The sequence below is a fragment of the Ursus arctos genome, unplaced genomic scaffold (assembly GCF_023065955.2).
Source record: "Ursus arctos isolate Adak ecotype North America unplaced genomic scaffold, UrsArc2.0 scaffold_30, whole genome shotgun sequence".
Lineage (NCBI taxonomy): Eukaryota > Metazoa > Chordata > Mammalia > Carnivora > Ursidae > Ursus > Ursus arctos.
Window position 1 is genome coordinate 24,253,856 of NW_026622986.1, and position 14,462 is coordinate 24,268,317.

General features: G+C 48.6%; 1 protein-coding gene across 9 annotated transcripts in view; it reads left to right on the top strand.

The window, feature by feature from the left end:
* Positions 1–14,462, top strand: part of FRMD4A (FERM domain containing 4A) — a 592,045-nt gene that overhangs the window by 377,065 nt on the left and 200,518 nt on the right. For 2 of the 9 annotated variants that reach the window (XM_044392194.3, XM_044392196.3), the window contains exon 1: positions 1,698–1,985. The exons of 4 other annotated variants lie outside the window; for them this stretch is intronic. In XM_044392194.3, the coding sequence (XP_044248129.3) occupies positions 1,767–1,985 (219 nt within the window). In that variant the 5' untranslated portion in view covers positions 1,698–1,766. Of the gene's footprint in view, positions 1–1,697; positions 1,986–2,590; positions 2,754–14,462 lie in introns of those variants that run through there. 3 more of the 9 variants (XM_044392193.3, XM_044392195.3, XM_044392197.3) reach the window with 3 other exon arrangements.

Consider the following 14,462-nt stretch of genomic DNA (forward strand, 5'->3'; position numbering starts at 1 on the left):
CGGGGGGTGGGGGGAACGGAGAAGAACAGGGGATGGACATAGAGAAGATGCTTTCAGGAGCAATGAGAAGCTGCTGACATGCTTAGTCACAGAGATTATGACATGATGTGAGTTGTTTCTGAAGTCACTGGCTGCTAGGTGACAAGGGGATGAGTGAGAACCTGGAATAGAGGGGACTTGGAAGAGGGTTATGTAGCTGAGGGTAGAGGGTGACATGGACCTGGTAGGGTCAAGTGGCAAGAGATAAGGCTGGATGGAGCAGGAGGACTTGTTGCTCAGGACATTCTGGCTGTCTGAAGAAGTGTGGCCTTTACTTCTAAGAGCCAGAGAAGCCCAGAACAGGTGGAAGCAAAGAAGTCCTGTGATCAGAGCTGAGTCCTAGGAGAATGAATGGAGCTGGTATGGACAATGTGCTGGAGGAAGCCTGCAGTCCAGTCAGGATGCTGCTGGAGACCTCCCAGTGAAAGGTGAGGGGGACTCAGTGAGGCCAGGGCCGGTGTTATTCATTCAGCAAAGTCTAACCATCACCGAGCACTGTTGGACCAAGTCAGACAAGGGGCTGCTCTTAAGGAACTTTCCAGAGCCATTTATGAGGACAGGCTTGGTGATAACTTGAGTGAAGGAATGAGAGAAAGGGAGGAAGTAAAAGACCCCTCTATCCCTGTTTCTGGCATTTGGGGGGGGGTAGCTGTGCAGGAAGATGGGGAATCTGCAAAAAGGATTTGCCAATGGGACAAATTCAGTTCAGGACAAATTAACAATTCCATTGGCCAAGGTGACAAATCATCAGGTAGATGTAGGAGCAATCCAATGACTCTTTGAAGGATGGGAACTAAATACCCCAAAAGAAAGGTCTGAATACTATCTATCACCCCTTCACTAGCTGGTACAGTCAAAACAGACCAGCACTGGAAATGCTCTTCCAAAGAAATGTGCTCCCTCTGAGCGCTCCCTCGACTACATCATGAAAGAATTGGGCTTTGCATTAAAACGACTTTCAGGGACTCCCAAGGTACAGAAACCTCCCATTTAAACACGGCTTCCCATGACTCAGATTCAGATAATCAAGTTCCCCAGTCACGAGTTTGTGATGACAACAGGTTGAAATAAGATAGATCATCCTTATCACAGGTGTTCGTTCACCTTTTTCTCCAATGCTAAATGTATAGAGATTCCCTTTTGTTGACTGTGAGACCTCTTGAACTGCCAGAAATTTTCACCAGAGATCTTTAGAGAAGAATACAAGAACTGCGTCTGGAAAGAGTTAATTTTCAGTCATTGGGAAGAAAGAATATGCAGTTTCTTTTTTATTACAAATTGTTAAAGTATTAGCTCCTGCCAGTGTCAGGGAAATAATTGTGCTAGATCTAAGAGATCCTTCAACGGTGGTGAAAGAGGAAGCCATCTCTCCCTTGAAGGATGGATGGATGGATGGATGGATGGATGGATGGATGGATGGGTAGAAAGATGGGATTTCAAGCGATGAGTGAGTTTTAGAGAAAGATTTTACCCCTGAGACAAGCCGGCATTCCCACCCACAATAAGCCGGTGCTCCTGTCTGCCTCTCCCTTTATTTTATCAAACCATGTTTTGACAATTCGTGGGGAAAAAAAGTGTCTAGGGCAAATTGAGCTGCTGAAGCAATAAACATTTAGACACATAATGTGAATTGAGTTATTGTTCTTGGAAGGGATATTCTCTGAGTTTGTTTCTCTTTTTTGGAAAGAGAACGTGTCAGCCTGTTTCCCTCCCCCAGGTCTCTTGAAATGGAAGTCTCGCTTCCCTGTAATTGTTGCAAATCCTTGACAATAGCCCCAAGACTAGCTTATCTCGCAGGAACTTCCATTTCCAAAGAGTTGAGGGAGATAAAGACTCAAAACAATTGGATGCTATCGAGGGGTAAGAGCTGCATCTTCAACCCCATTCGGCCCAGGTGGCCTCTCTCAGCGGCTCAAAGGGTAGGAGAGGACCCCGCGGTGGATTTGGTGGGTTTGGGGTCGGGGGTGGATCCTGCGTTTCAGAATCCCTGCTCTTCCTCTCGCACACCTGACTTCGCACAGCCTCTCCCGGTTAGCAGGCGTATTCGGGACCTAACTTTGTCCTGACTGCGTGTGCAGCGGCGGGGGAGCGCGAGGTTTGGCCAGCTCGGGGCGCCCCGGGTTCCCGCGGCGTGGACGGACCGCGCCGCGCTGGGTGCGCGGGGCGCGGGCGCTCATTGTTGTCCGGGCGCGGGCGGCGCGCCGGGCCGCGCGGGATCCGCCGGAGCCCGCCTTCCGCATCACCCCGCGGCCGCCGGGCCTCCCGCGGCCCGCCTGCCTCGCCAGGGCCAGCGCGCAGGAGGTGGGGTAGGGGGCCGCCGGGGGCGTGGCGCGGGGCGGGGAGGCGGGCAGGGCGCCCCGCAGCATGCGGCGGGCCGGGCGCGGGCGGGGGGCGGGCCGGCGGCGGTGCGCCCTGGCGCGCGGCCAGGCTCGGCGTGAGAGGCGCGAGCGAGCGATGGGCTGACGGCGGACCCGCGGCGGGCGGCGGCGGGGCCGGGGCGGCGGCGGCGGCGGCGGCGGCGGGGGCGCGGGGGCGCGCCGGGACCCGGCGGGGCGGCTGCGGGCGCCGCGGAGGAGGCGGAGGCGCCGGGCGCGGATGCCGCCTGCTAGGCCACGGGCCTGCGCACCCCAGGGCGAATGGGACGCCCGTTTCGGTGGATCCGCCGCTACAAACCTGAAGTTCCTCGGCTCCTAGCGAAGCGCAACAAATAAAAGGTAATGTGTCTTTGTTTCCCAGCCGCGCCTGCTGGGAGGCGGTTGATTATGCAGCACTTCTGTGTCCATTTTTAAATGCTGGGCCGGTAAAAGGGACATGACACTTCTTTACTGGAAGCGTAGAGTATTTAATGTCGGGGATGTGACATTTTTTCAGTGCAAACCCCACGTGCGGCACCTACTACACTCCCTTCTGCTACCCGTCCCCTCCCCCCCCATACACTTTCTCTGGCGTCTCAACCTTACGCTGTCTGAATTTACCCAGGGAGAAAGGAAAGGACATTGCAGAAAGCAGCCCTGGGTGGGATTTTTTTTTTTCTTTAAGAAAAACCATTTTTGTGGAAGTGACAGGGGAGTCCTGTCCTTTGGGTGCCCGAGGGTGGCAGGAAGCAGGAAGATGATCCTGCTAAAATACACTGCTCTTTTACACTCCAAATGGCTGCAGCAAGTTTGATGCATAGAGAAGGGGGAGGAGGAGAACAGGAGGGAACCTTCTTTAGTACGCGGTCATTTAAAAATGACCAAACGCGTTGCTTCTGTGTTGCAGACAGATGCCCAAACGTTTGTGCCTATGGCATTTAGAGAAGATTAGCCAGTCCTGCACTTTTGAAAGCTGTGTGGGCCGCCCCTGTGTGATCAGGAACCCGGTGCCTTTCTCCAGTACCTTGTGAGCAGAGTAACCGCTCAGAAGATTCAAGCAAATGCTGCAAAATTTCCGAGGGATGGCCGTTCTAATAATAGCGCTGGCGGTGGTTTCCTAATAGGCATACTCATTCTGAATGATGCAGCCATGCCCGGCTGGCTGCCGGAAGCTCAGCTTGCTGAGCGGGGCGATCCAATGCCGGTAAAGGACTCCCTGACCCCACCATGAATGGATGAGGCTCTTCCTCCCCTATGAATGGAACATCCCAATAGAGGCTGCTACCGCTACTCTGGCGTCTTGCAGTTTGAATCCGCACGGCTTCGCATGAAAGGGATTCTCAGAACACCTAAGGCAGGCACGTTTCTAAATCTGAGCTCTTCATTGCTGACAGCCTGTTCAGTATCGGGGTAGCTACTGCTGTATTTTTAGACACCTGGTCAGACTGACTTGATCTGCGTTTACCTGATTGGGTTTTGAGCAGCTGCTTAGACACCCCTTCTGGCTCAACATCCCCAAAGTCTCGTCCTTTTCCAAAAGCGTGACTGCCAGGTGTGGGAAAACACCAGCCAGAGAGCCAGGAGCAAACTTCTGACTTCATCCAGGGGAAGCCACTGCCAGCCCCGGGAAATACCTCAGGAACTGGATGCAAAAATCTCTACCTTATACTTACTGAAACTTAGCTGTGTGTGCCATCTTGAAAATATGGGACAGAGTGTGGGTGTTCGGGGGCCAGAGGAGGACACATTTCACTGTTTTTTTTTCCTAGTCTTTTCATCGCTTCATGTTCATTCATTGCATTTGACCCCATTTCTTTGGAGTCTGACTTGGACAAGGCCAGAAGGCCAAACCCTCAGATGGGCAGAAACCTGATTTTGATTCTCAAAGTGTCACTTAGCTCCTGCAACCCAGAGTATCAAGGGCTGAGCCACTTCTGTTGGCTGAGGGAACCATTCTGCTGCAGATGAAATCTGGATTTATTTAAGGCACAACAGGAATGAGGGTCATGCAGCAAATAGATTGGAATCCATTTGGTCCTGAGAGGTTAAGTAGCCATGGTTAATGTAATTGGAAGCAATATTTGGACGTGCTTTGAAATCAATACTATATTGTCCTGCCAATGAATAGAATGTTGCCTCCTGTTAACTTGGAATGAAGTTTTGCCTGATGCGCAAAGTTGTGTGGGTAGAAATAACCTTTTAGAGAAAAAAAAGAAAGAAAGAAAGATTAAAGTCTTGTATTAAAGGGAGGCACTGTTGGTAGAAATGAGGATCAGAGAATCCCTCCACCCTCTTTTGTTCTAAGTGTGCTCTGCTGCTGCCATTGCTGTATTCTCTTTGGCACTTGTCTTGAACTAATTTTATTAATAAGACTTGTTATTTATGGCATAGGGCCTCTTGGTGATTTGTAGATGCTGTTGCCAAGTCCCATGATAGCCTGGCAGGTGGCTAGTGCCATTAGCATTATCTTGTCGTTGGGGAAACTGAGACCCCTGGAGGTTCGGTGAGTCACCGATTTCATAATCCATGAGAAGTGCACCCCAGATGTGTACCGTGCTCATTTTTATTGGAAGAGCAAAGTCACAGGCCGAGGTCAGAGAACAAGCCAAGAACAATGAGTCCTTGGGTTCTGGAACTTGGGAGAAGGCTCTGTAGACTCGTGGGCATGCCAGTGTTTGTGCAGGAAGGGGCTCTAGAATCAACTTTGATGAGTCGAGGGAAAAGTGTGATGCGTTTGTGATGGGAAAGGCAGTGAAGAGATGAAGGTCCGGGAAATCTTGTATGAGGGGACCTGCTGGGTACCTGTGTGCTTCAGTAGGTATGGGGTGGAGTGAGACCTCCTCCTCAGATCACTGCTGACTTTACTGCATATGTGTACCACTGTGTTCACGTTATTGGTGCGTGTTTGTGTGTGTGTGTGTGTGTGTGTGTAAGACACTTACAGTTCTACTCATGTATAGACATCTCTGTTATAAGGGTTGCGTTTAGCCTGACACAACTGAATGAACAAGTGATTTCAAATCTAAAGCTTTGTTCTTAGATAATTGTGCATACTTTTTTTAAAAAGAAGGAACAGTACAGCTTCTGGAGAATTTCTAGTTTAATATGTCAAAATGGGAAGTAGACATATTCACGGTTAAAGAGCTCTTGAAGTTATTTTCATCCATTCTCCGCATAATATCAGAATGGATAAGTCCGGATCCAGTGATGACTTCCATTCACATCTCTTATTTTCTAGATGCCACCCGATGTGTCAATAAAATGCATGGCAGAAGTTCTCTGTTTAGGTTTACCTATAGTGAAAATCTCAGCACCTCCATTAGAAATGATTTCTGAGACCTCACAGGAGCATAAGCCTTGAGATAAAGATCTTCCATTGATCCTTCGATCTAAATTCCCCAAAACTGTAGTCCCCTTGAGCAAAGGTACGTCAGGCTCACAACCCCTCATGACCTCCCCAGGACACGGTGGTGGTCTGTGTACTCCCCTTCCTGCTTCTGATTCTTTGCTGCCCATTTCCCTCTGAAATGTTATGAAAGCAACACAAGGCGATACTGGAGTTGAAGTGACAAAAGGAGTAACGGAGCATTCCATCAGTTGCATAGGATACACAGATACTTGAACTTGTCCTACAGTCAGCAAAAGCAGAGCCATAAAGAATCTAGGCAAAGTGGTCACCGTTCCCCAGTCGTTCCCCATTTGTGGGATCTGAGTATTTTACCTTGTGTTCATTTGAGCACTAATCAGACTCTAGTTCCTCCGTAGTATTTCCCTTTGTTGTTTTTCCCAAGACGTCTCATCTGAAAAGCTGTACAGTAGCTCTTGGAGCTCTGGCCTTCAGGGTCACCACTGCACACACAGGCCTGCTGGTTTCACTACCGCGTCCTGCGAGTTTTCTGAATCAGCATAAACCAGCTTATCAAAAATTCTCTCCACAGCAGTTTCCTCTGGTTCCCCAAATCCATCAGCTCCCACCCTTTCCTGTGTCCCAAGGGATCAGCATGTCTTTCTCTTAAAAGGCGTAGTTTAGACACACCCTTATATTTGTGGCAGTCAGTTCCACCCCTAGAACCATCATCCTAAAAATATCGATCGTTATGACTCTGTTCCTCTCACAGATGATCAGAGCCGTTGCTCCTATTCAGTGAATCGCACTGTTGCTTACTTGGGGTGCTAGTGAGTGCGTGCGTGAGTGTGTGTATGTGTTCAGTTCTTAACCATATCAGGGGAAGTCAGGTATTTTCACCCAAAAAGAAATGCTTTTCTCTTTGAAGATGGAAATTACTGCCAAGAATAAAGACTATGATTGTTGGAAGGAATGTGAAGACTATAGGGATCTGGTTCGGTTCAGTGGCCTTATTAATACCGAATAAGAATCAAGGAAAATAGCCAAATAAAAATCAAGGCTGGTAGCCTCGGTGGGAACTGAGCGAGTACACACAGGCGTAGCTGACTCTAATTCACACGTGGAGTGTCGAGGACCTAGCTTGTTAGGCTAGATCTCTATCATCTGTGGTGGTTTCTGGGGTTTTGTTTTAAACTTAGAGCCCTGGCCATTCCATGATGCAGTACAAGAAGAAAGTAGTTGTCCATGGTCGAGAATATCCATATGCACACCCTCCCCCCTAAACTCGGACTATATCCACATGGGTCTTCTGGTCTCCCTCTGACTAGCAATTACTTGCCAGCCCATGGTTACTGCATACTTCTGTTCCCTTAGTGTTCACTGCATTGAACTCCCTGATTGTGATGGGTACTCAGTAGACCCTACTGGTATAAGGAAATCACTGAGTGACTTTCTCAGACCATGCTCCCATATAGATATAGTTAGGCATCTTTAGAACACCCCATGGTACCCTGTGAGGTCATCCTGTGTCTACCTGGTGTTAGCCTATACTGTGGTGCGGCCCCTCTTTCACAGTCAGTAATGCCTTGCCAACCTTAGGGCCAGAAGCCTCGGTACAGATGCAAAACTCTAAACCTTTTAACAACAATTTTCACTTCAAATTAGCCAAAAGCTACCCCCCCAAAACTTAAGGCAGTAGCTCCACAGTTTCTATCAAGACTAGCCTGTTCTTCTCGTGATTCAGTCTTCTTTGCAGGGCTTTTGCCTTTCTTTGTCCTTGCTGTATGAAGAATGCATGAAAAAAAAAGGCGTGTAATGGAGAATTAGATTGATAATGCATGACAGCGAATGGAAATGATGATCGGAGAGTTGCCAGGCTGTGCCATTCATAACCATAAAATGCACAATTATGCTCTCACCACACGCCTGTGAACAAGTGTATAGATGTGACAAACCCAAACTAGGAAACTGAATAGTGTGGAGCCGTCTGGAGCTGGGCAGTGTACCTACACACCGCTGGAGAATGCAGTGCTGGCTTACCCGTTCCTCTGCTCCCACTGACTACCCCCCAATAAATATCAGATACTCATTTCTCTGTGGCTCAGAGAGAGAGAGCAGAAGAGAGGGGAGGGCGAGGACAAGGACCACATTGGAGCCGAACACAATGGAGAGCAGTGTTCTGCCTTCTCAATCCCCTTTTATTGGGATGGTCGAGTGTTTTGTAACAGAGTAACTACAGAGTGACCAGTAGCACAGATGTAGCCTGCAGGTCTTGGCTGGAGGGCAGAGGCCTCGAACCCAGCAGCGTAGCGGGGGCTGACGTCACACTGAATGTTCCTTGCCGGCTGTGAACCATGCACAGATGGGATTTGGGGATTATCAGTCAGGTCAAAGATTTCAGATAGATGGAGCTCTAGGAATGAGAAGGGGTGTATAGATCATGTTAACAGATGAGGAGAGGCTTACAGATGTTTCAGGTCCTCACCAAGGCCTCAGATATGGAGTCCCCATTGCTTGGCAAGGATTTAGACGTGGCACGCAAGTGTGATGGACAGAGAGTGGAACTATAGCATCATCTAGTGTGGCTTTGATTCCCGGTTCTGCCTCTTGCTAGTTCTGAGGCCTTGGGCAAATAACTGAATCACTGAATTTCTCAGAGCTTCAATTTTTTTATTGACAAGAAAAGTTACATTCAGAGGAGCCAGTGAGACACTATCTATGAAAAGCCTAACACAAAAATATGAGAGACTCTTAGAATAAGTGATTTTTGTCTTGTCTTTGCATCCCCCACCCCCACCCCATGACTTTCTTATGTCACCGGAAGACTCAGCATGGCTAACTGCAGGGACTTTAGAACACACAGTGGGTGTGAGAAGGCCAGTGGCCGTGGAAGTAGAGTAAATGGTACGTCCTCACCTACAATCCCGAGATGCATTTTATAAAGAGAAAGTAGCATAAGGGAACAGCTGTTAGCTCTGATACTACATGTCATGTGGCCTTCCAGAAAGACTTCTGCAGGTAAAGGCATCCCCCTAGCAATCCCCACATACTGGGATGGAAAAGACTTAATAAGAAAGGTTGGCATCCTTCCTGCATCCACATCCGTGAGACTCCAGCAAGTCCTGGAACATTAATATGGGGAGGGTTGGGGAGGGGAGGGGAAGGAAGAGAAGAGAGATGATTTTGCTTTTGCACAGAAAGGCAGAGAGAGAATTTGAATTCTTCAGTTTTCAAAACTGATCAGGAAGGGCTTTTATCTTGGAAAAGAATACTAGAATCAAAACAAGAATTGCAAAGGTTATGTCAGTCAGTGGTAATGCCATCTTTTTCTTTACAACAGAGGCAAAAAATCCAATCACTGAAACATTCTTTGATTACTTCCCACTCGTTGCCATCATTAGGAAGATTTTCAGCTTCTATTCACTTATGTATGTTTTGCTCGAGTAATTACTGCAGAGAGTTAATAGAAGAAACAAGCCTAGAACCTGAGTGTCCTAGATGCTTGGGGGAGTTTTTTCTCATTGAACCCACCGCCTGACAACTCTGAAAATACTCAGAGTTTCTCTGTAGCATGAGCAATCAACAAACTAATTTGCATAATATTCATCAGAAATTATTTAAGCACTTAATAACCGTCTTGGTGTTAAATAAAATAAATAAGAATGAGAGATGGTCCATCTTCTGGAGACAGATTAAACAGGCACACAGGCAACAGAGCATTAAATAAATATAAAAACAAGGCAAGTGTTTCTAGAACATAATAGCCATATGCAGGACAAGGTTATATTTTAAGTGAATCCTTAGGGACAGCTTATAGGAATAGTTTGCCTGGACAGGGTGGAGTGAGTCAGTCATTTTCTGGAGAAAATATAAGCTGGCATTTGTTTGTGGTTCCTCCTTCTTGCGGAAAATATGGTTTCTTTGTCCTGCACAATTTGGTTTGTCTGCCACCCTATTCCTCAGGTTGTAAGATTTTACACTCTTTAGATACAGAGATCTAGAACTTCCAACTTGGAAAGATATCCAGATACTCAAAGAATAATATCCAAAACCACAGGAGGTTTTTTTGTTTCTTATAAAGCTAGATTCTTCTTTTCCTCTTGCCAATAGAACTGACCACACTTTTAGGGAACTGACAAAACCCAACTGAAAAATCCCATAAGCTCTAAGTTTTATATCTTGTTTTCGGTTTTACATTGGAAAAGGAAGAAAGTCAGTATGTGAGCACATGTCCTTATTTGCATGGAGGACTGGAGGGAGCGAGGACGCTGGGGTTCCTGCAGCTTCCCTGGTGACAAGGAGGCGAGCATGAAAACGGCGCACAGCATTCCCTCCTGCCTGTCTCTTCGGACCCTCAGCGAGGGAGGGAGGCTGCCCGTCAGACTGGCTTTGAAATGGCCAGCTCGCCATTTGGCTATTTATCAATTTTCTCTCAATCTGACCACTCAAAGGAGCACCCTCTGACAGTATTCCAGAGCGGAGTGCGGTGCAGTGCGGAGTCTCACCTCTTACTACTCTGACCGGTTGGTGGTTTGACGACTTCTGTCCCTCCTCCTCCCAAGCTCAACAACCATTGTCCTGTGATCAGTGAGTCAAGGGTCCGCCTCGCTCTTCCTCTTGGCTGCATGACTCGCATTAAGCTCATCAAGCCTTTACAATAAATTTCTCTAACACCTTGCTCCCATGTTTCCTTCCCAAATGCCTTTGGGGTGAAGTACCCACTCATAGTTCAGCACCTCCCCGTTCTTTCCTGGGTGATTTAAGATCATCACAGCTTACCCCCTTCCCACCTTCCTCTCTCTCTCTCTCACACACACGCACACACATACACGCAGCACACGCACACTCCCCTCCCTAGCCTCTTTGCCCCCCTCCCGCCTTCGTTTCCTATAACCCACAGGACTTTATAAGGACTAGAGGGACCTACCACGACCTGGCAGCTCTTCGTCTCTTAAACTTCTTTTCTTACACTAACTTTGATGCACTGTGTCAGTCTGTTTGGGCTGCTACAAAATAGCATAAGCTACGTGGCCTACAAACTTCTCATAGTTTGGGATGTGGGAAGTGTCTGGGGAGGTCCTACATCCTGGTTCATGGATGGCTCCCTTCGCTCTGTGCCCTCACAAGGCAGAAGCGTTGAGGGAACCCTCTGGGCTCTCCTTCATAAGGGCATGAATCCCATCATAAGGGCTCTACTCCATGACCTCATCACCTCCCAGAGGCCCCACCTCAAGAACCATCCCTTGCAGGTTAGGACTTAACACATGCCTTTCTTTGGGGGGGAGGTCTGGGGGGGGCAGCACAAACGTGTAATCTGTTGTATACAGCCACACACCCCCTTGCCTTTCCCCAAGCACATTTGGCCTTTTCTGGATGTCAGCCTCTTGCAAACGCTCATCCTGGGGACTGAGCGGCCCCTCCCATCCCTCCTGTGCCGGGGACACCCCCCACCCGCTGCTCATTGTTGAATTCAAACCTCCGAAGCTACCTCAAGCTACCTTCTCACATTCCTCCAAGCAGAGAGGCTCTCCCTTCTTTATTCTCCCAAAGCATCCTCATGGCACCCGGCTCCGGGTTTGATCTGAATTGGAATGACCTGTTTATGTAGGATTTCCACCTTTCTAAAAAAGAACCATGTCTTACTAATCTTTGATTCTGCAGCACCTAATATTATGTCTGGCATTTGGTGGGTGCTCAAAAATACAACTGAGTAATTATTTGAACTTGTGGTTTCCATTTCTTTGCTTGTTTGCAGATAGCTAGAATGAGTTTTTCCCTGCGCGATCCTGGCGTCCTTACCCATCTGTCAGCTCTGCTCTCTTTGCTTTTCAGCCGGGATTTCTCTCTCTGGATGTGTTTGTGTCAGAGGGCCAGAGAGTAAGGATGGTACAGCACGGCTGTCATCCTCTATATGAGGGCTGGTCTTGCAAACCCCAGCTGGCAGGAAGTACCTGAGCACCTCAGTTCATTCATTCATTCATTCAGTCAGTCAGCCAGTCAATCATTCAATCAGCCAGTCAGTCATTCCGTCAGTCATTCAATACACACTTAATTATGTGCCTCTTATGACCCAGCATTGTGTCTGTGAACAAAACTGATAAAAATCCTTGCCCTCAGGGAGCTTACAGTCCAAGAGGAAGAGGCAGACGGCAAACATAGTAAATTATATAGTGCACTAGAAGGTGGCACATGCTCTGAGGAAAAAATAAAGCAGAGATCAGAAAGTCTGGCAAAGTTGCCATCTTAAATATAGGATCGGAAGGGACTCAATGGAAGGGTGGTATTAGAGCAGAGCTTTGAAGGATATGAAGAGGTGAGCCACGGGAGACATTCCAGGCAGATGAAGGAGCTCATCAAAGGCCCTGGGAGGGAAGAGTGACCCGGAGGGAACAGTAAGGAGATGAGTGTGGAAGAGCAGACTGAGGGGGCGGTGCATAGAGGTGGGAATCGTGTGGGACCTTGAAGGCGTCGACTGATGGAGGGGGAGTGGTTGGAGAGTGCAGATCTGGGGAGCATCGTGGCCCCCCTTGAGCTGCACGGGGATGGTTTGGGTGCTGTGTGGGGACCAGACTGCAAGGCCAGGAGGTGCCAGGTGGGTGGGTGTTGCAAGAATCGGGCAAGTGATAAAGTGATGATGACGTGTTCAGGGTCTGGATATTCTAGAGAGATCCAATGAGGTTTTCTGGTGTGGTGGGTGTGGGATGTGAGATGAAGAGAGCAGTGCCCCAAGTGGGGCCTAAAGAACAGAACGTGGTGATGGAGTGGCCGTTATCCGAGAGGGGAAAGCTGTGGGTGGAGGTGATTTGGGGAAGAAGACAGGTCAGCAGTTCTGTTTGGCACTGAGCCTGAGATCCTAACGGATAGCCAAATGCAAATATTGAGCAGGTGGGTTTAGACAGAATCACACACAAGCCCAGGAAAGGAGGAGTTCTGGGTGGAGATGCAAAGTGGGGCTTAGCCACCTAGAGTTGATGAGTAACAATGCCAGGCCTCAGTCCTGAATATAACAACATCTGGGGGGAAACTGTAAGCACCAACCTTCAAATAAAAAGAATATAAGATATAAAGAAGTAGGGCGCCTGGGTGGCTCAGTCAGTTGAGCGTCTGCCTTCAGCTCAGGTCGTGATCCCAGGGTCCTGGGATCGAGCTCTATGTGGGGGTCCCCGCTCAGTGCGGAGTCTGCTTCTCACTCTCCCTCTGCCCCTCCCCTGCTTGTGCACTCACACATGTGCTCTCTCTCTCAAATCAATAAAATCTTTAAAAAAAAAGGAAAGGAAGAAATGAAGTAATTCCTTGAAGTGTGGAGAACTCTGTTGAGATGTCCCGCTGCAGACAGAGCTCTCCGTATCCTCCTGAGGGTCTGTATCTTTTCTGATATGTGAAAAGAATATCTTTAACCTTCATACTTGAATCAGATCTGTTGATGGGTCATTGACATACCATGAACTCCACATATTTAAAGGATCTAATTTGATAAGTTTTGACACATGTCCACACCCGTGAAGCCATCACCACGATCAAGAACTGTAATTCCGTCCTTTCAGTCAGTGATATTTCCTGAGACTCTGGTGTGTGTAAAGCTCCATGCCAGGTGGTAGGACGGATCTAAACTGTAACCACTACCCCTGCCCCCTGTATTTCTGATGTGACATCCTGGCTTCCCCTACACAGTTCTCTCTCCTAAAGCCTGTGCTGAAAGTACGCTTAAGTTTGGTGTCCACAGGTTTGGAATGCCACGTGTAAACCATTTCACACCAGCGTTCCCAGTGAAATCAGGAAAGAGGAAAGATCAGGGACCCTGCCATCCTTTCATCAGGGCTGATACAGGCAAAAACCCATCCGTCGTCCCTCCTGCCACGGATGCAGCCCAAACAGCAGGCTCCCCTTCATCCTTATTCCTGTGTGTCGTCAACACAATGATTACCTCCTGCTGAAAGCTTTGAGAAATTGCTCTGTGTCCAATTAGAATTTGTGAATTGACTCGCAGATACAACAGAATGTCTTGACTTCTGTGACTGCTCACTGATGCTATGTACCCCAGATATTTTTAGATCTCCCATTTACCAAACGGCCGTTGAGTTTCAAAGCACTGCATTATTTCCTGTGACAGCTTTTCCACGGAGAGGCCTGTGAACCGTGGGTGAACGGCGGGGGGGGCCTCTTTGGTTTTGGAATCCTCTCCCTTCCTCCTCTGCCCACCTCCCCTCTATTTCCCTTCCTTTCCCAGCCTCATGCCCACCCCCTTTTTTAAGTGGCATTCGGGAAGAAATGGAACAGCTCTAGAAACTCACCCTGTGCATGGTCCTGTGGCAGCAGCAACAGGAGCCCCATCAGCAGGTCTCCAAAAGGGTCCGGGGTGGTTCGGGGGGCAGCCAGCCAGTGTGGAAACCTCCGACAAGATGAGCAGAGGAAAGGAGCCACCAGTGCAGCTCGTGCAAGTGTGGGGAGGCCCTGCCAGGACTCTAGTTATGTAAATATCCAGGCAGTGGCCTCAGCCCAGATGGACTGCCCCATATGGATGTCAAAGGTAGCTGGAAAAACTGCCCTCGATGCAAGCACTTCCGTTTCCTAAGCTCTCCTTACACCTCTTTACTGGAGCATTTGGCCAGCGAGGTCGAGGTCTTGGGGCTGTCCCCAGGAGCTGGGAGCATGCTGCAGGACTGTGGCTTTCCAGATGGATTCATCCGTGGTCTTGAGATGTGCTTTGCTGGGATGCCACTGGA